Raw genomic sequence first — 21,094 nt, 5'->3', positions numbered from 1 at the left:
ACCATCCTTCTATCTTCAGTCCCTAGTTAACAGCACACATAAAGTAACATTAAACTCCATTGATTCTGAGCAAGGTTCTTAACAGCTTCAGGTATGTGATTAGCACTCAGTGGAAGCTTGACCTCCTCTGGACCATGGTGGGAAAAGTTAAGATTCACAGTTTACACTGGATTTAACTGACTTAATAACATGAGCAAAAAGAAATAATGGTTTAAAATTAAGTATTAGGGCAAAGAATTCCTACTTTACCACCCTGCTTGTTCCCTTTTCTCTTTCTTTTTCTTTCTTTCTTTCTTTCTTTCTTTCTTTCTTTCTTTCTTTCTTTCTTTCTTTCTTTCTTTCTCTAAGTATGGCATGTACATAGAAGAGAACATAAAACATAGAATAATGAAACCAAGTAGAATATTGTGAGCCCCTTAGAAGCCCCCTTTTCCCCTTCTGCAGTCACACCTCACCCACTCACCCCAAGTAAGCACTGTTTTGACATTTGTGATCATCATTCCTTTTATAATTTTACATTCTAAATAATATAGTGTCCATGTTTTTAAACTGCATATAAATGAAATAAATTCAATTTTAATGTTTGTAAGTAGCTCTAAGTTCATTTAATTTTTCTATATAATTGTTCTCCACAGATACATGGTATCTGTTCTACTCTTGATGGCTCTTGGTATTGTTCTCTGTTTTAGGTACTCTGATGTTGCTGTGAACACTCTTGTTATACACATCCTGGTACATACATACAAGTTTCTGCAGGGTAGATTTATAGAAATTGATGAGTTGTACATATACATATTTAACTTCACTAGATAATGCCTTGCTGGTTTCCAAAGTGGCCAGAGCAATTTACATTACCGCTAACAGAGTGTGAGAGCTCCCGCTCCTCTACAACTAGACAGACATGAAAATGTTTGCCCATCTTAAGAGTGAGAAGCATTATCGTTGTGGTTTTAGTTGGCATGTCCTTGTTTACTAATAGAGTTGAGTATGTTTCATAGGTGTATTGGTCATCAGATTGAGTCTGTGCAGGTCTTTACTCCCCCCCCCCCCCCCCCCCCAAGTATCAGGTATTAGTGACCTTAAAACTCTTGATGCCTCTTAGCTAAGGGAATGTGCTAAGGAACACTTGGCTGAAATCTTTTAGTTTGTGGAAAGCAACTTAGATCCTTTTACCTTATTCTTTTTTCCCCCCAATCCATCTGGTGTTTGGGACATTTCCTGGAATTTCACTGATCTATCTTCTCTTTCTTCTCCCTCCTTTTTCCTGTTTCCTAGACTCTGAAGCGGCTCATGGCAGATGAGGTAAGGAAATTTTGTTCAGCATGTGCATGTTCTAGCTCATTTCCTCCACTGTGATACTTACCAGTTGTCATAACTTTGACTTTCTATAACTTGAAATGGTGATACTGGCTCTATTCTCAGAACCTCCCAAAGCTTTTCCCTAACTCTTTGCTCTGTGTTTGGCCCATTGCATGCATTTCCCTGGGGCATTCATTGGTTTCCAAGGGCAGGCACGTTCTTTAAATTCATAACTGACTTGCAGTCTGGATGCAACCCCTATCACTTGAAGTCCCCCAGTGCTTGCAGATACTTAACTTTTATTTTCAAACAGGTGGAGCGAACAAACTGCAGCTTATTGGTGGCTCTTTGATTTGAGCATCTGTACTTGAGTTTTGGGGAATGGTTCATGAGTCTTTGGTTGGCAGAGAGGTAGCTTATATATCCCTAAAGTACACTATATTCTTTTCTGTCAGTTCAGTGCTGCTAGAGGGCTTAGAAATGGTCTGAGAGCTCAAGAACAAAGTTTTCTCATTTTAGAGAGGTTTCAAATCTTAATACTTCAGATCTCTCATCTTTGGATGAAAGTGAGAGTACAGAGTCAGTATACTAAATTAGATGTCAGAGTTCTTGTTTTCATGTCAGAAGATATTTTTTAAAGTTTATTTTAAGAGACAGGGAGAGAGAGAGAATGAGCAGGGGAAGGCCGAGGGAGGGAGGGAGGGAGGGGGAGAGAGAGAGAGAGAGAATATTCCAAGCAGGCTCTGCACTTTCAGCGCAGAGCACAACATGGGGCTTGAGATCATGACCTGAGCCGAAGCCAAGAGTTGGACACTTAACCGACTGAGCCACCCAGGTACCCCCATGTCAGAAGACCCTCGAAGTGCCCACAAACCAGAGGAACCTTGCACATATAAGAAGCTAGAGTTTGGCTGCTTGATGTGTTGATTGTTGAGTAAATGAAAGTGTATAACTGTTAATACTTTTTTCTTTTTCTCAGCTGGAGAGATTTACCAGCATGAGAATTAAAAAGGAGAAGGAAAAGCCCAATTCTGCTCATAGAAATTCTTCTGCAGCATATGGGGATGATCCCACAGCACAGTCATTGCAAGATGTTTCAGACGAGCAAGTTCTAGTACTCTTTGAACAGATGCTGGTAAGTTTCCCACCCCAAAACATTGCTTTTTTTCTGAAAATGCATTTGTGGGCATGGTTGGTACTCTTTTGGGCATGATCTCCCTTAATGAGCCCCTTTTTTACCCGAAGTATTTGTTTATTTTGAGAGAGCATGGGAGAGGGAGAGGGAGGGGCAGAGAGGGAACGTGAGAAACAATCCCAAGTAGGCTCTGTGCTGACAGCACAGGCTTGATCCCACAATGGCAAGATCATGACCTGAGCTGAAATCAAGAGTCCGACACTTAACTGCGCTACCCAGGCATCCCCTACTCACTTAATTAGCCCTTAATTACAAAAGTTCCAGGCTTGACAGAGAACTTTTTTTTTAATGTTTATTTTTGACAGAGAGCGACAGAGTGCAGACAGGGAGGCAGGGGGGACAGAATCCGAAGCAGGCTCCAGGCTGTGAGGTGTCAGCAAAGAGCCCGACATGGGGCTCAAACTCACGAACTGCAAGATCATGACCTGAGCCAAAGTCAGACATTTAACCAACTGAACCACCCAGGCACCCATTAGTTTTTTTTCAAATGTTTGTTTATTTTTGAGAGAGAGGGAGAGAGAGACCAAGTGTGATTAGGGGAGGGGCAGAGAGAGAGGGAGCCACAGAATCCAAAGCAGGCTCCATGCTGTGAGGTGTCAGCACAGAGCCCAGCATGGGACTTGGACTCATAGACTGCAAGATCATGACGTGCACTGAGGTTAGACACTTAAGCAACTGAGCCACCCAGGCGCCCCAACAGAGAGGTTCTTATTAGCAGTCCTATTAACAAAGGGACTAACTTTATAAGCACCCATCCATAAGATTGGAATTGATGAGTTAGGCTTGGAAATATCTGATCAGTGACCACCTCCTTAATGTCCTGCCCAGCATTGTGTTAGCCACAAAGACATAAGGTGAGTGCACCAACTCATGGGGTAGTGTGGAGACTACCTTTGGGTTAGCCAGGGTAGGTAAAGTTTCACAAAGAATCTTATAGAAGAGACTGAGTAATGGAAAGGCATAATTTGCTGAACGTCTTCTATTTAGTGGTGAATCTGGAAAGAGAAATCTGATGCTACAATTACTAGAAGACCTTTAAAGATTATGGTTGAAGCTAGTTGAGTAATGAAGTACACAAGGATGTGACTTAATTTCCTGTCCTCAGTGAGGAACACTGAAGAGGACACTCAGTAAATGTCCACTAGCGCTCAGTCTTGAAAAGTTTTGAGTACTTGTTTCTAAGGTTTCATAAGACCTGTATATTGCCTGGATATAGGATTTCAGATTCAAATAGAGACTAGCGGCAGACCTCATTTAATTGAGAGCATGGGCTTAAAATTCTTAACACAGGGCCTGGTATATAGTAAACACTCAGCCAGCACTATTATTCTTTTTTCAGTAAAAGCTTTTAGTTTGTCTCTTAATCCAAGTGCTGTATGAGCCTAACACAATCTCTTGGGTTTGGACTGCCAATTTACATGTCTTTGGGGGCCAGGGAGTTGGCAAGAATAAGTTAGACCAGATAGCAGATGATGAAAAGGAGTGAGGACTGTAGTCAGATGCACAAGGACTTTAGGCCTGTTAGGAAGGCCAGCCGTGATTCAGTGGCAGTAGGCTCTGTAGCACTCCAGTTGGAAATGCCAGTAGTGCCAGATACTTGTATTTTCTAAGGAAGCCAGAAATCTTCAATTTTTGGAGACAGTAGTTCTTTCATAGCATCAACTATCATAACCAGCTTTCAAATTTCACCAGTATTCAAATTTCACCATTAGATCATTTTTTTGAAAACCATTTGTTCGCTCAAATCACAGTTCCAAGTTAGGTCCATTGTATGAATGTTCTTTTAAGTTTTATTTTATTACAGGTTTCATCCCTCTCTTTTATCCTTGCTATTACTACAAAAAATTTGTGGAAGAAATCATTTGACTTCTAGAGTTACCCACAATCTGAAATTTGATGACTGCATCTTGTGATGCGAGAAATCTGTATTTTTATATGAAGTCTTCCAAATTTAAAATGTTGAGCTAGCCAAGCAAAATATACTGTGTTTTGGGGTCTGATTCAACCTGAAGGCCACGTACGCTGCAATTTCTGTGTTCAGTTTATCTGTAAAAGGAGAAAAAAAAGCACCAGGAATTGGGTCAGAAAAACATCACATTAGTATTACTATTTTGAGGCAGTGTTTCATTCTCTCTCAATCTCTCTCTCTCTCTCTCTCTCTCTCTCTGTCACACACACACACACACACACACACACACACACACACACACACACACAGAGCAAGAGAGAAGAGAGAGAAATGGAGAGTAGAAGAGAAGAAATGGAAAGTATCCATTTTACCCCTACCCTTTCCCCATTTCAGATACTATTTCAGACTTGTTGGGTTAAACTGTGCTCATCAAGGTACTGGGCTCAGACACATGGCTATACAAAGGCTCAAGCAGTGCCTTTTCTTCAATAATACACCCAAGTTATATCTGTTGAGGGGCTTTATCAGACTTTTCTGGTTCTTTCTTCATGTGAAAGAAGTTTGTACAGGGACTGAATTAACCAGGGGTATTGGGTGTTTATGCCTAAGAGTGGTGCACATCTTGTGGGTGTTTGGATGATGTCATTCATCCAGAGGAAATTTTTAAGATCCATTCCAAGTACAAAACCAGTATGTGTGCTTTTCTTTCAATAATAAAAAAATTTTTTTCATCTATTTTAAAAACCCATTTTTGTTAGGAAAAACATTAAGAGTATAAAAGTGTTTGTAGGAATCTATGCTAAAATGTTAACCATTAACATTTATCCCTGAGGAATTTTCATTATCTGGTGATAGCTTAAACCTCAAGGGATCAGGAAAACTTATTTATTCAGTAACTATTTAATTTAACTTCTCACTAAATATACTAAATATTAAACACTGAAAAATTGTAAGGAACTTGATGCAGTTTTGTTTTTTCCTTTTTTCCCCCTTCCTCTACTAGCTGGATATGAACCTTAATGAGGAGAAACAGCAACCTTTGAGGGAGAAGGATATTATCATCAAGAGAGAGATGGTGTCCCAATACTTGCACACCTCTAAGGCTGTGAGTCCTAGGGCAGGTACCCATGACGTGGGAGACCCTGCCCTCATCTTAGACCTGTTTGTTTTACCAGTTCCTTAGAACATTGTGTGTCTACATCAGTCTTCTTTTATTCTGTCGTATAAGTCTATTCATGTTTTACTCTCATTTGAGTTACCATTCTTAACATACTTTTTGCCTGATTCAATCTTCACGAAGTCTATGGGGAATGGGATGGGAAATTATGAGTCCCACAGAGTTTGGTAGTATTTATGATGTGTGTCTGCCTTGATATTCATAATGTAATGACTGATTCTAGTCCATTTGCTGATTGGGTCCAGTGTTGATTAATCTCTCCATATGCTCCATCTAGGGCATGAGCCAGAAGGAGAGTTCTAGGTCTGCTATGATGTACATTCAAGAATTGAGGTCAGGCTTGCGGGATATGCCTCTGCTCAGCTGCCTAGAGTCCCTTCGTGTCTCCCTCAACAACAACCCTGTCAGGTGAGGATTCTGAAGTGGTAACAAGAATAAGAGCCCAAAGTTAGGGTTTACTGGTGGAGTCAGGATGTCTGAGAATTCTGGATTGGGAGTAAAGAGTTGCCAGGAAGAATTTGGGCAGTTATCAATTATTGATATTGCATTGTCTCTGTCTATTCCTTACAGCTGGGTGCAAACATTTGGTGCTGAGGGTCTGACCTCTTTATTGGACATCCTTAAACGACTCCATGATGAGAAAGAGGAGACTGCTGGGTGAGGACTTCCAAGTTTTGACATCTTCCCAGTGGAGGGTAGTGGGGAACTTGTCTGTATGCTCTAAAGGAGAAAATGGCAATAAAATGAGAAGTTGTGGACCAGGAGAATATGCTGTTAGTTGAGAACAAGGTTTACCTAGGGCAAACTAGAGGCTGAGGGATGATTACAGATGCAGAAAACGGAAGAGGAACATGGTGGATAACACATAAGATTGTGGGTCTCGTAGCATAATTTACCCTATCTGGAAGTGGGGTTGGAGTTCATCCATAGCTGTCCTGGGACCTGGTCTGGCTGGGACCTGAAAGTCTTAGAATACACTTGGTGAGTTTGGGACTGGCTTTATGATAGTCTTCAAGGTTGGGATAGTTTGGGGGATACCTTGGACTGTCTTAGGCTACCTTGAAGCCAGTCTGACCCACCGTGACTTTTCTATTTCCTGAGATCTTTCCAAGACAAAACACCAGGCCTATACCTCCTGAATGTACAAGCTTGAAACCTTTGAAATAGTGAGGCAAGCAGTAATAGATGGGATGTTATCTTGATGGAGTTAAGCACTTAGAAGCCTAGAGGGAGTTAAAGAGGAGATTTTAATGTAGTATTAAGTTCTTGGATTGCAGGATTAACCAAAGGTCTTATGGTGGCAATGCCTCTTCAGCTACCTGTTTTTGCCAGTGTTTCAGGGCAAAGTGGTATGTACTAGAATTTACTCGGCTACTAATTGGGGATGTTTTGAAGACCCTTGTTTGCAAGATTGAAAAGTCAAGTGGCAGAGGAGTATAGAATAAAGGGAATTCACTGATTATGTCTTCTACACACAGAGGCTATGATAGCCGTAACAAGCATGAGATCATTCGTTGCCTGAAAGCTTTTATGAACAACAAGGTGAGATTTTTCCTATTCTCATTCCAACCCCCATCATGATCCCTGTTCTTTCTTTTCTATTGGCAAACTCCAAAAAAGGACTTAGGAATAGGAGGTTCAAGACTTGTAGCGTTCCCTTTTAGTGTTACAACTTTTTGATTGTCACCTAAGTATGTTTCTGTGGACCTTTTTTTCTCCAGTTTTGATGTCTGTTTCAGAAGGTAGGTTTGCTTTCCTTCCTCTTTTTATACTTTGTTTTGCTAATTGAATTTCCTGACCTGTGTTTGTTTTTGGAAGGTTTATTTTATTCTCTGGTTATTTGTTTTCCAGACTGTTTCTACCGTAGAATGTTTGTTTTTTTTCTTTGTTTAGTATTTAATTTTTTTTTGGAGCTTGCTTATTTTGAGAGAGCGGGGGAAGGGCAGAGAGAGAGGAAGAGAGAGAATCCTAAGCAGGCTCCACAGTGTTGGTGCAGAGCCTGATGCAGGGCTCGAGCTCACAAAATGTGAGACCATGCATGAGCTGAGCTGAAACCAAGAGCTGGATGCTTAATCGACTGAGTCATCTGGGTACCCCTGTCTGTTTAGTATTTAAACTCAGGGATCTCACAGTTGTTTGCTTTTGAGTGCAGATATATCTTCCTCATCATTTAATTTTTAAAATATTTAAAATTTTTAATAAAATTTTTTAATGTTTATTTTTGATAGAGACAAAGCATGAGCCAGGGGAGGGGTAGAGAGAGAGAGGGAGACCCAGAATCTGGAGGAAACTCCAGGCTCTGAGCTGTCAGCACAGAGTCCAACACAGGGCTCGAACCCATGAACCATGAGATCATGACCTGAGCCGAAGTTGGATGCTTAACCAACTGAGCCACCCAGGCGCCCCCTCATTGTTTAATTTTTTTTATAATTACTCCATTGGATGGGAGGGGGCATTAAAAAAAATACAAGAATTAAAGACTTTTGTTCTTGAAGACCTAGAATTGTGTTTGATTTAGTATAAAATTATTTTGCTATGCTTATCTCTGTTTAGCTCGGGAAAGTTCTACCCCTGTGTTAGTTTGCTAGGGCTGCTCTACAGAGTATTATAAACTGGACTAAACTGTATTTAACAAGAAACTTATTGTCTCATAGTTCTTGGAGGCTCTAAATCCAAGATCAAGGTGTTGGCAGGATTGGGTCCTTCTGCGAGGGCTGTGAGGGAGAGTATGTTCCATGCCTCTCGCCTGGCTTCTGGTGGCTTGCTGGCCATCTTTGGCATTCTGTGGCTTTCAGATGCATCACTCCAATGTCTGCCTTCATGTTCACAAGATGTTCTTCCCATGTGCATGTGTGTGTCCCCACGTCTCATTGTTATAAGACAGTAGTCACACTGGATTAAGGGTCCACGTTATTCTAGTGTGACCTTGTTGTAACTTAACTAATTAATCTGCCAATGACCCTGTTTCCAAGTAAGGTCACATTCTGAGGTACTGGGGATTATGACTTCAACATATGAATTTAGGTGGAACACCTTTCAATCCATAACAACCCTGACTTTGTCCTTGGTTACTTCCTGTCATCATTAAGCCTCCCTTCTCTGTTCTTGTCCTACTAGTTTGGAATCAAGACCATGCTGGAAACAGAAGAAGGAATCCTGCTGCTGGTCAGAGCCATGGATCCTGCTGTTCCCAACATGATGATTGATGCAGCTAAGCTGCTTTCTGCTCTTTGTATCCTACCACAGCCAGAGGACATGTATGTGACTGCGTTTTCTCCTACATTCTCTTTTTTTACCATCTTCCCTAATCTAGAGGAAAATTGAGTGGGTGTCCACTTTGTCTTAAATACTAGGTAAGACCATATCTCTTTGAAGATGTGAACACTGTGAATCTTTTTTTTATAAGTTTTATTTTGAAAGAGAGAGAGAGAGAGACAGCATTGAGTGGGGGAGGGGGAGAGAGAGAGAAAGAGAGAGAGAGAGAGAGAGAGAGAGAGAGAAAATCCCAAGCAGGTTCCACAGTGTCAGTGCAGAGCCTGATGTAGGTCTCGAACTCAAGAGCCATGAGATCATGACCTGACCCAAAGTTAAGAGTTGGATGCTTAACCAACTGAGCCACCCAGCCACCCCAACAACGTGAATCTTAATGTTTAAGAAAGACTCTAACTGCAGGGGCACCTGGGTGGCTCAGTCGGTTAAGCATCCAACTTGAGCTCAGGTCATGATCTGATGGCTCATCAGTTCCAAGACCCGCGTCAGGCTCTGTGCTGACAGCTCAGAGCCTGGAACCTGCTTCGGATTCTGTGTCTCGCTCTTTCTCTGTTCCTCCCCCGCTCACACTCTGTCTCTTTCTCTCAAAAATAAATAAAGATTAAAAAAAAAAAAAAGACTGTTAGGTGTGTGGCACTATCATCAGTGTACTTCTGGTTATCAGTGGGATAGGAAAGCATCTCCTAGGTCTCTATTAATCTCTGTAGGACATTAATAGGACAAAGCTTGCTTTTACTTTTTTGTTTTTTTAATTCAAAAGTAACACATTATTTTTTAAACTCAAACAATATAGAAACATATAAAGTAAGATTTAACAGCCTTATCCCTCTAGTAAATCTATTCTGCAGGGGTAGCCAGTGTTAATGGCTTGGTACAATCTCATTGATTTTTTTTCTAGCATAGACAAATATATTGTCTTTCCTTGATTATGAGATACCTTCTGCTGCTCCAAAAGATGCTATCTTAGAACGAAGGAAAGATGTAACTTTTCTGTAAAACAAATCACATGCCTAGGATAGATTTTTATTTTTGTGGAGCAGTTTGGTTTAATACAAACAAAATCATAGCATTCATTTCTTTTTACCTTTTTTTTTTTTTTTTTTTTTTTTTTTTTTTTTTTTTTTTTTTATTATAACAGTTGATCTTGGACATTTTTTCTCTGTGGGTATTTACAGATCTACCTTATTATCTTAAGTGGCTATTTAGAATTCTATAGGATGTATATCCCACAATTTATTTAACAGTTACCCCATTGCTAGACTTTTTAGGTGACATTTTTTTTTTCTTAGCGCATTCTGGCCCCTGCTCTAGGTGTTAAGTTTTACTATTACAAATGATGCCATAATGAACATCCTTGTACATATATTCTTTCACATTTATGCATTTATGTTCAATAAGTTTCTAGAAGTAAGCCAAATGTTAAATTCATTAAAAACCAGTACTATTACATACCCCTCCAAAAGTGGTACCAGTTGATACTCCATAGAACAGGTGTCTTAATTTGGTATCCATAGATAGGAGTCTAGGAATGGGTTTTAGAGAATACATTTTTCTAAGGAGATGGTTCTTAGCTTTCAGCAGATTCTGGCTCCTGACCTAGGTGATGAGGAGAATAATATTGAAAACCTGGGCGTTGGTAATGTTCTTTTCCTAACTGATTTGTGCCACTGTATAATCTACCTGTTGTGCTTGTGTGTGTCAGGGCACCTGGACATTTCTCTCCCTTTCCTTTTTCCTGGGCAGGAATGAAAGGGTTTTGGAGGCAATGACAGAAAGAGCTGAGATGGATGAGGTAGAACGCTTCCAGCCATTGTTGGATGGATTAAAAAGTGGGACCTCCATTGCGCTCAAGGCAAGTATATCCTCTGAACTGTGCCCAATAATAGAATTCAAAATGGAAGGACTTAAGTTCATTTGATGTTTTAATAGAACACATGGAATGGTTCCCAGGTATAGGCATCCCTCAGGGGAACTGCAGGTTTGGTTCCAGAACACTACAATAAAACAAATAGGTCAATAAAGTGAGGTGAATGAATTGTTTGGTTTCCTAATGCATGCATATAAAAGCTATGTTTGCTCTGTACTGTAGTGTATTAAGTGTGCAATAGCATTATGTCTACAAGAACGGTATTGCTAAAAAATGCTATTATATGAGCTTTCAGAGAGTCATAATCCCTGATCACAGATCACCATAACAGATAAAATAATAATGAAAAACTTTGAAATAGTCTGAGAGTTACCAAAACATGACACAGAGACAAGAAGTGAGCAAATGCTGTTGGAAAATTAGCACTGATATACCTGCTTAACACAGAATTGCCACAGACCTTCAGTTTGTAAAAAATGCACTATATATAGAGCAGTGCAATAAAGTGAAGTTCAGTGAAATGAGGTGAGTCTGTATATATTTTATCATTCAGGATTTGCTCTCTAAGAAGGCAGAGAGAAAGCAGCTCTCCTTACTATGAGCTGGTGAAAGGGCATGCTATCTCTTTAAATGCTAGGAAAGCCAAGGCCTAGTATAGAGTATACCATCAAATCCTTGGGATCATTTAGACTTCTGAACGACCCAGACCTGGGCCCAAATCAGATCTAAATGGCGCCAGCAGAAAGTTGTTCTTGTGGTTTTGTACTGCATCTTCTGCGTGACATCTGGGGTCCTCAACACTCATGTAAAGAGAACGGAATCTTGATCTCTAGCAGATTACAATGACATAAGTGCCGAATTTGCTTATTTTAGGTGGGATGTCTACAGCTGATCAATGCTCTCATCACACCAGCTGAAGAACTTGACTTCCGAGTTCACATCCGAAGTGAACTGATGCGCTTGGGGCTGCATCAGGTGTTGCAGGTGAGATGCAGCTCTTCATTAGAGAGGCCAGGCTGCCTGCTGCCTGCTTTGATAGCTCAGTCATCTCTGGGGTCACTTTCGCTCTCAATTTAAGAACCAGGTTGAAAGGCTTGGGTTTCTGGCTGGCATAGGATGCTTCTGGGTTCCCTGACTTGTACTTTGATCATTGACAGGATCTTCGAGAGATTGAAAATGATGATATGAGAGTGCAACTAAATGTGTTTGATGAGCAAGGGGAAGAGGATTCCTATGACCTGAAGGGACGGCTGGATGACATTCGAATGGAGATGGAATATCCTTTTATGGACTGGGTTCAAGACATATGAGACATTCATTATAGATCCCTGCATGAAATGGTGTGCGGTAATGACTCTGAACAGGGTATCAGCCTGTGTGTCTTCTCAGTAGGTGAGGCAGGTGTCTTTTGATTGCTGTGGTCTTTATTTACCTCAGCATGGACCAAAGAAATTAGGAAAGGTGATCTGAGGGTTGCTCAGCATGGAAGTAGCCATCAAAACGTGTATAGACTTCCTAGAACATAAGAGCTTGGTTTACGAAGGTGTAGAGATGGTTTTTGGTGCACATTCATGAGTCGGGGAGTAGGCTTGTCATTTGCTTTCTTGTGGGTGTCCCTGAGACTGACAGAGGGCGTAGTCTGGCTATATATCACTATTTGACACACGTGACTTGTGGGTAGTGATCGTTTCATTTCTGTCTACTGCTTGATCTTCAAGCCAAGTACTGGGAATCCTCTGTCTCTGTGTATAGTACCACCCAATTCACTGGTCCCTTGGCCTTAGGAAGTTTATGGAGCTTAAAGTTTTGGGTAATGTTTACAGGGGAAATGGCTGTTAGAATAGAAGTGGCATCTTGGGACTTTTCCCAAGAGTTGGGCAATCGACCTGTCAAACAGTTTCTAAATATATGCTTTCCTTAGCCTCTTCCCTTTTTCCACTGACTTCAGTGAAGTTTTCCAGATTCTCCTAAACACAGTAAAGGATTCAAAGGCAGAGCCACACTTCCTGTCCATCCTGCAGCACTTACTCTTGGTCCGAAATGACTATGAGGCTAGGTAAGATGGTATACCTGTGAGAAGTATTAAATTTGAGCCGAAGTAGAGAGAGAAAAATCCTTAAATTCAAAGACTGTAAAAGGAAAAAGAAAAGACAAAGGTTACATTTAATTTTCAGTCAGATATATAAAGAGTTGTCAGTTGTCCTTTTAATCTGACTAAAGGGCAGCTGTATGGAAGAGATCACAGTGTTTACCGTAAAGTGTCCTTCCCATTTGGGAAATGGGAGGTGGGTGGGATAAAGGTGGTAGCAAAGGGAGGAACCCACTTAAGGTTCTTTCAGGTTGCCTAGAAGTAGAGAGTAAGCAGTAGTGCTGTCTATCACAGAAAGGATCAAGCCTGAATTTTGAGATGGGATATTAATTGGCATTAGGAAGCAGATGGCAACAAGTTTTGATTCTCTGAAGTAGATGGAGTAGCTGCTGTAGAAGAGGGAATTGCCTAGCCTGGCAACATACTTCTGTTAGTTTTACGAAAAGGTCTTCTCTGGAATAGTTATCCTCAGGTCCCTCATTTATCAAAGCTGTTAACTTTTCGTGATCCTGATTGCTTCTGAGAATTGTATTTTGGTTTTCCTTTGATAACCTTGTTCTGTTTCTTCCATAGACCGCAGTACTATAAGCTGATTGAAGAATGTATTTCTCAGATAGTTCTGCACAAGAATGGGGCTGATCCTGACTTCAAGTGCCGGCACCTCCAGATTGATATTGAGGGGTTGATTGGTAAGCATATTCTTCTATCTGCCTCCTTAAAACATTGTTTCTACCTTTCATTTTGTGTCTTTCTCCAATGAAAGTTTCATGGAAGATAAATTCCTAGTCTCCAGGTATTTCCATTTGTGTCCTTAGGTGATCATCAACATCTGTGTTAGGAATATACAGACCTTTAGTTTATTTCTGTGTGAAACTAAGAATGTACCACTACTCACACATCGCCCCACCTTTTGAAGGGAGTTCAGCTGTCATCTGACTCCTGGTCTCAGAAGTTCATAAGTACCACTTGTAGGCACTCTCCATGCTGCCCAGCGTGGCGGCCTTACCACATCACAGGCACCCAGAAATTCTGTGTTGAGCTCAATAGAAAGTTTTATTTCTTTGTTTAGTGCAGAACAGTAAGAAGTATAACAAAAGTGAGAAAATGGACAGAAGACTGCCATTATATTGAAGGATTTAGGTAGTGAGAGGGAAAGACAAGAGAATTGGGAACTTTACTGATTCTTCTATTTCTTTTCAGATCAAATGATTGATAAAACAAAGGTGGAGAAATCTGAAGCCAAAGCTACAGAGTTGGAAAAAAAGGCATGTATGAGAGATCAAAAAAATTGGGGTCTTTTTTTCCCTTTTTAAGGATTATGTTTTTTTCGGACATGTGAAACTGTTACCTGTAATACTTAGCAAACATTCAGCACACAGTAGCAGTTCCTAGGAGAAACCTTTCTGGTATAGGTTAGTCATTGGAGAAACTAACATGGATGTGATCCAGAGGAATTGGTGGTACACAGTTCTTGATCTCCTGGGTAGGACAGGAAAAGACAGATGGCTCTCATGAGTAACAGTGACAGCTCTTGCAGTTTTGCTGGCATCTCAGGCCTCTTATTCCTAGAACAACAGGAATATGTGTGTGAATTCTTTTTTTCCTCTTTAGTTGTTACGGACTCCTATTGCGGTTGATGGGGGTTTGCTCCTAGAGACTGCTGGGATTGTCCACCATAGCTGCTCTGGTGAAATGTCTTAACGGTGTTAAATTTCTTTAAAATCTTAGGTTTATTTGATTGCTTGGTTTTTAACTGAAGTATAGTTGACACACAATGTTAGGTTAATTTTAGGGGTGTAACATAGTGATTCAGCAACTCTATACATTATGCTGTGCTCACCACAAAGTGTAGCTACCATCTGTCATTATGCAACACTATTACAATGCTATTGACCATATCCTCTCTTCTGTGCCTTTCGTCCCTGTGGCTTATTCATTCCATAACTGGAAGCCTGTACCTCCCAATTGCCGTCATCCATTTTGCCTACCCCCCACCCCCTTTGCATCTGGCAAACACCTGTTTGTTCTCTGTATTTATGGGTTTGTTTCTGCTCTTTTTGTTTGTTGATCTGTTTTTTTGTTTTTTTGTTTTTTTTTTATTCCACATGTAAGTGAAATCATACAGTATTTGTCTTAGGTTGTTTTTGTTTGTTTTTGTAATTCCCCAAATTAGATAGACTGTGGAAATGATCCCTGGTTTCCCCCTTCTTTAACCTTGATTTTAAGGTCAAAATCATGGTGGTCTTTTTTCCCAGGCATTCCCTGGGAAAGTGAGCTCTCTAAAAGCATTGGGACAAGATAGTGAATTTTGGGGAATAATGCTGTGCTTCTTGCTGGAATGGAGAGCTTACAAAGAGCCTAATTCCTTTCTCCTTTAGCTGGACTCAGAGTTAACAGCACGACATGAGCTACAGGTAGAAATGAAAAAGATGGAAAGTGACTTTGAGCAGAAGCTCCAGGATCTTCAGGGAGAAAAGGATGCCTTGGATTCTGAAAAGCAGCAGATAGCCACAAAGAAACAGGACTTGGAAGCAGAGGTGTCTCAACTCACAGGGGAGGTAATGCCTGAGCGGGGGAGGCAGAGTGACCTCTGAGCCATCAGCAGCCTCATGATAGGCCTGTCTGCAGCAGGAGTCAGACACCTTATTCCTCGGGAGGGTTCAGCTACTAATAGGTAATCTAGTTAGATGGTGCATGTTTTAAAAATCATTTACTGTTTTTTGTTTTATTTTGAGGTAATACATAAGATAGAAAATTTGGAAAATACAGACAACGTAGAGAATAAAAGGAGTCACAGTACTACCCAGAATTAAAACTAATGGTCTTCTAAGATATTCAGGAGTAAAATCGAAATTACCTCTTCACATATTTGCTAATTTTCTCTTATTTTAGCTATTTCTGGACAGATTTATCCCCATACTCTCTTTGCAGTTATAAGTATTTATTTTTTTAATGTTTGTTTATTTTTGAGAGAGAGAGAGTGTGCACCTGCGCCAGCGGGGAAGAGGCAGAGGGAGAGGGAGACACAGAATCCAAAGCAGGCTCCAGGCTCTGAGCTGTCAGCACAGAGCCCGACGCAGGGCTCGAACTCGGGAACTGTGAGATCATGACCTGAGCTGAAGTCAGATGCATTAAGTGACTGAGCCACCCAGGCACCCCTGCAGTTACAAATACTTAAATATGGTATCTGATAAGTTGATCACTTACATGGTTTTATCACTAGAATATTTGATTTGCTTGAACTTTGTATTTTCTAATTAAAGGGAGAATTTTTTTTTTTTTTTTAAATTTTTTTTTTCAACGTTTATTTATTTTTGGGACAGAGAGAGACAGAGCATGAACGGGGGAGGGGCAGAGAGAGAGGGAGACACAGAATCGGAAACAGGCTCCAGGCTCTGAGCCATCAGCCCAGAGCCCGACGCGGGGCTCGAACTCACGGACCGCGAGATCGTGACCTGGCTGAAGTCGGACGCTTAACCGACTGCGCCACCCAGGCGCCCCTTAAAGGGAGAATTTAACATAAAGGTTGAAGTTGCCTTTTTAATGCAAAGCATGCTAAACTAAGAACATGAAGACCTGAATTCTAGTTTGTGTCCCTAAATATCTGTGACTTTAGGTATGACTTGAGGAGTCTATCTGATTACTTTCAGTGTCTGTGTGTGTAAAAATGAGAACTTTGGATTAAGTAATTTTGTAGGTCCCTTCCAACCCCAGTAGTCCCTGAGTGAAGGGAGGAGTACTTCCATTGTTGTTGTTCCTCTAGGTTGCCAAGCTTTCTAAGGAACTGGAAGATGCCAAGAAAGAAATGGCTTCTCTCTCCGCTGCCGCTGCCGTTACTGCTGTAGCCCTTCCTAGCAGTGCTCCTGTCCCCCCCACCCCTCCTTTACCTGGTGACTCTGGCCCTGTTACTCCACCCCCAGCCCCTCCTTTACCGGGGGTGGTTAGCATACCCCCACCAGCTCCTCTTCCTGGAGGTGGTACCATTCCTCCTCCACCACCTCCCCCTCCTTTGCCTGGGGGTGTTTATATCCCCCCACCCCCTCCTTTGCCTGGAAGTACTGTTGATATCCCCCCACCCCCTCCTTTGCCTGGGGGTGCTGGCATCCCCCCACCCCCTCCTTTGCCTGGGGGTGCTGGCATCCCTGTACCCCCTCCTTTGCCTGGGGGTGCTGGCATCCCCCCACCCCCTCCTTTGCCTGGGAGTGCTAGTATCCCTGTACCTCCTCCTTTGCCTGGGGGCACTGGTATCCCCCCACCCCCTCCTTTGCCTGGGGGTGCTGGCATCCCCCCACCCCCTCCTCCCTTACCTGGAGGAATAGGAATGCCCCCTCCTCCTCCCCCTCTTCCTGGTGGTCCTGGAATCCCTCCACCCCCTCCATTTCCTGGAGGTCCTGGAATCCCTCCACCTCCACCTGGAATGGGTATGCCTCCACCTCCCCCTTTTGGATTTGGAGTTCCTGCAGCCCCAGTTCTGCCATTTGGATTAACCCCAAAGAAGCTTTATAAGCCAGAAGTGCAGCTCCGAAGGCCAAACTGGTCCAAGGTGAGAATTTCTGTCCATTTTTTTCGTTAGTAGATATTAAGAAACCACTTCGCTTTCCTACTTTGTGCCCAGGTAGTCTTCCCTTTCTTACGACTAACATCTGTCTTCAGGTTCCATTCACGCTTCTGCTTATTCAGCATATGTTAGGCGTCTTCTGTATGGCAGACATTACTTCGGAGAGTTCTTGGAGCCCTATTCTCTGCTACAAACCCTAAACATATCTTTAAGTTAATGTTTTTGGTCTTTTTTCTGAGGTTATGAGTGCCATGGTAACAAACAGTTTGGTAATAGTCATTTCACCAGTTTGCGAGCTGCTGACAGTAGTGCTGATCTGGAAAGTTGTGGCTTTTGGATACATCCTGATACCTCTCTCTGCCATCAGTGAGTTACAGAGGACATGTTTGCATGGCACAGTATTTCCTCCACTGTGCATTTGAGGCCCCTGTGATTTCTGCATTAGCCTTCTGCTTAAAGAAACCAAGTTAAAAGAGCTTAGTGATACAAAATAAACTAATAAACTCATAAACTAATTTGTCATAGTTAAATTGTTTTTTTCCGTTTGTCATAGTTAATAGCTAAATTTTTGGGAAAAAAATAATGTAGAGCAAGGGAAGATGTGAAATCCTCAATACTTCTAAAACTAGAGGACTTGAGGTTAGGAGGAAGATAAGTAGCATAACTGAATCTAGTTCTTGAATAATCACCAAAAACCAAACTGGAAGCACTGTCTCCTGATCCTCCCATGAAGAGTGCAGCTCCTCTGTGTCTTGGATTAGTCCCTTTTGCTGAGAACCACTACCCACGTCTTCTGCATGTTAATCCATTTTCCAGGTTGGAAAGTACAGAGCTCAGCTTAATAACTCAACACTCTGCCTTTATCCACAGTTTGTTGTTGAGGACCTGTCCCAGGACTGCTTCTGGACAAAAGTGAAGGAGGACCGTTTTGAGAACAATGAACTTTTCGCCAAACTTACTCTTACCTTTTCTGCCCAGACCAAGAGTGAGTACCTTCCTCTTTCATGCCCAGGGCCAGGATAGGACTTGGAGTGTCCTTTAAGTGGGTTTTCCATTCTTTTCCTGTCCCTGGGTGAGGGTTGAAGAGAGGTGGTTTTTCCTGTTAGGAAGGAATTAAGATATTTTTGTATTCTGGGGATGCTGAGGTTGAGAAAGAAAACTGTTGCATTTTGGTATTTTTCCCCCTAGTTTGTTTTGTATATGGGTATTTTATATCAGTATAACTTGTTGGGGATATGAGATTAAGGTGACAAGAAGCTCAGTCTAGGCCCCTGTTAATAATACCCTTGAACGGATTCTGACACTGTCTTTAAGGTGCCATCCTAGACCTACACTCAGTAAGGGTTGGGTGGAGTTTTGAATAGCTTAGGTGATTGAGTGACTGTCTATAGTAACAGAGCCATGTGTGATTCTTTTTTTTTTTTTTCCCTTCCATTTCTTTTCAATATTTGATGTTTTCATGGCCCTTTTCCCTCCAGCTTCAAAAGGTAAGAATACAGAAGAGCCTTTTAATTGAGTATCTTGAACATTAGAGCGAGATGAAGCAGATGTAAAGCGATTTCTCTTAAGAAGACTGAGAGATCGGGGATTGATATCTCTACTGCAGTTTTTTTTTTTTTTTTTTTTTTTTATTAATAGTCTAGAAGGCTCAGTACCTGTGATGTTAACTGACAGGGTAGAAAGTTATTTTAAGTCCAAGCTGCCACACTTGAAGTACTAATACTGTTACCTTACATTTCTGTTGTGTTTTGTAGTCTTCTAACTGCTTTAACATGTGTCACTTCTTGGGTCTGCAAAGAAGCCTTAAGAGATAAGCAGGATATGTATTATCTCCATTCTGTAGCATGTTTGGAGTGAGTAGGTACCTTGCCCAAGGTTAAGTGACCAGATGTAGGGATCTTGTCTTCTGGTCCATGTTTTTTTTTTGGTATAAATTCTTGCTTCTTCACCTTTGTATCTTCCCCTTTGTTCTAGAAGAACTGATCTTTTTGCCCTCTTCTTTCTTCACTTCCTAATTTTTGTGGTTTTGTGCTGCCTTATGATGGGGCACTTGTAGTTATTTCCCCTGAAGAATACAGTATTTGAATTTAATGACAATTATAGCCCACTAATTTTGTATTTCCATCTGAAAGCTTTTTTATTTACTTAGGGGTATATTATGACCCTAGTGATGGAAACTAGTGTAACTTTTGAGCATTTCCCCATCTTCTCTCTGCCCTCCTCCTGCCCCTTTATTTTATTCCTTAAGTGATCTGAGGGGACCAAGCTGCACTTTCTTATAAGGAGCCTAACATTGCTAGGTGTCTTTGGTGGTCCCTAGATAGGTGCATGTATCTGAGAGTGTGAGATCGCTGTGCTCAGACTTGACATGTTGCCCTGTCATTCAGGGCAAAGTGGCCTTGTATTCCAGAAGAGCTGTCATCTTCTGAACTAAAGCCCAGCACAGTGGATTACTTCCACCCTCTTAGTGAAAAATACCATGACGATGACAACTTACCCTACTCTAGTATATCTCCAAAGACTAGTTGACAGAGAAACTCAAAGTCAAATGATTTCCTAATTTGTAAGGTCACAGAATCTAGCCCCTTGTTGGCTCTGGCCTAAGTTGCTTTCTTGCAGCTGTGCTCTGAGTGCCACTGTGCATACATACCGGCTGGACCCCTTTCCTCCTGCCTTGGTCACATCCTACTTCTGTACACTCAAATTACTGTTGATAAGAGTGGGATTTTCTGCAGCTTAATGGTTTTCCTTGGCATTTTATTCCCCCTGTGAATTGATAGATGGTATGTTAAAAATACCCAAGCCAGACTTTATCTTTTGTCATTTTCAGCACTGTAACCAAACTTTTTAATGATCTTCAGTTCTCAGGTTCTGCCCTAGAAACGACATTCTTTTCATTTAAGTTTCTAACTTTCTACCAGCCTTGGTTCTTTTTTAAATTTTCTTTGGCTTAATGGACTATTGATTTTTGTGTAGTAATAATCCTCACTAGTAGATTGCTGAGTGCACAAGCAGGGGAGAGTTAGAGAGAGAGAGAATCTTACTCAGGCTCCATGCCTAGCACAGAGCCGGACACGGGACTCAATCTCACAACCTTGACATCATGACGTGAGCCGAAATCAAGAGTCAGACACTTAACTGATTGACAGGCACCCCTCTAGCTAGTCTTTAAATATCTTTAGTTTCAGTTACCATTTGCAGCTATTAAATTGGCACACTGTCTTAATGTCCCTGTCTTTTCATTAGGAAACACTTGAGGGTGTGTTCTGAAAACTACAAAATCATGAGTTTTCCAGACATTCTAAATCTTAATGATTTAAAGAAATTCCTGGGGGAGGTTTTATTTTCTCTGTCAAATATAATCCCACGTACTTACTGTTTACCCAACTCTAAGTTACTTGTAGCACTCAGATGCACCAGGACATTCCTGCTGCTTGTTGCCCATGGTACATCTATGTTTTCATTCATTTCCCCCCAAAAAAGAAATGCCTCCCCATTTTAAAAATTTTTTCTTTGGATTTTTAATGTTTTACTGACTTTAATGTCTGATATTTATTTTTTTCTTCTCTGTTTGCCTGCTTTTTTCCCCTTTGAGTTAGTCTGTAAATCTCTGGTGATACAAGAGGTATTGGAATATTGGGACTTATTTAACATGTCTCTTGGGAACAGAATAGTTGATTTAATGCCATTGCTGCAGGGGTCTCAGGTAGCAGGCAGAAGTACTGCATAG

At 41.3% G+C, this 21,094-nt stretch overlaps 1 protein-coding gene and 1 long non-coding RNA gene across 6 annotated transcripts in view; one reads left to right on the top strand and one right to left on the bottom strand.

The window, feature by feature from the left end:
- The window catches only part of DIAPH1 (diaphanous related formin 1), a 104,234-nt gene that overhangs the window by 25,921 nt on the left and 57,219 nt on the right, over positions 1-21,094 (top strand). For 2 of the 5 annotated variants that reach the window (XM_045491651.1, XM_045491676.1), the window contains exons 2-18: positions 1,276-1,302; positions 2,279-2,434; positions 5,407-5,508; positions 5,858-5,988; positions 6,151-6,237; positions 7,059-7,122; positions 8,698-8,837; positions 10,594-10,702; positions 11,591-11,701; positions 11,875-11,993; positions 12,657-12,773; positions 13,380-13,495; positions 14,007-14,071; positions 15,185-15,364; positions 16,570-17,349; positions 18,235-18,349; positions 18,843-18,851. In XM_045491651.1, the coding sequence (XP_045347607.1) occupies positions 1,276-1,302; positions 2,279-2,434; positions 5,407-5,508; positions 5,858-5,988; positions 6,151-6,237; positions 7,059-7,122; positions 8,698-8,837; positions 10,594-10,702; positions 11,591-11,701; positions 11,875-11,993; positions 12,657-12,773; positions 13,380-13,495; positions 14,007-14,071; positions 15,185-15,364; positions 16,570-17,349; positions 18,235-18,349; positions 18,843-18,851 (2,428 nt within the window). The remainder of the gene's footprint in view (positions 1-1,275; positions 1,303-2,278; positions 2,435-5,406; positions 5,509-5,857; positions 5,989-6,150; positions 6,238-7,058; positions 7,123-8,697; positions 8,838-10,593; positions 10,703-11,590; positions 11,702-11,874; positions 11,994-12,656; positions 12,774-13,379; positions 13,496-14,006; positions 14,072-15,184; positions 15,365-16,569; positions 17,350-18,234; positions 18,350-18,842; positions 18,852-21,094) is intronic. The other 3 variants (XM_045491662.1, XM_045491666.1, XM_045491668.1) reach the window with 3 other exon arrangements.
- LOC123605241 lies at positions 4,429-6,593 on the bottom strand. Its single transcript, XR_006715684.1, has 3 exons — positions 6,477-6,593; positions 6,184-6,300; positions 4,429-4,540 (listed from the first exon to the last, which is right to left on the bottom strand). It is a non-coding gene; the product is annotated as an uncharacterized LOC123605241 (long non-coding RNA).

This window comes from Leopardus geoffroyi, chromosome A1 (genome assembly GCF_018350155.1).
Source record: "Leopardus geoffroyi isolate Oge1 chromosome A1, O.geoffroyi_Oge1_pat1.0, whole genome shotgun sequence".
NCBI lineage: Eukaryota > Metazoa > Chordata > Mammalia > Carnivora > Felidae > Leopardus > Leopardus geoffroyi.
This window is presented reverse-complemented; position numbering and strand designations above follow the sequence as displayed.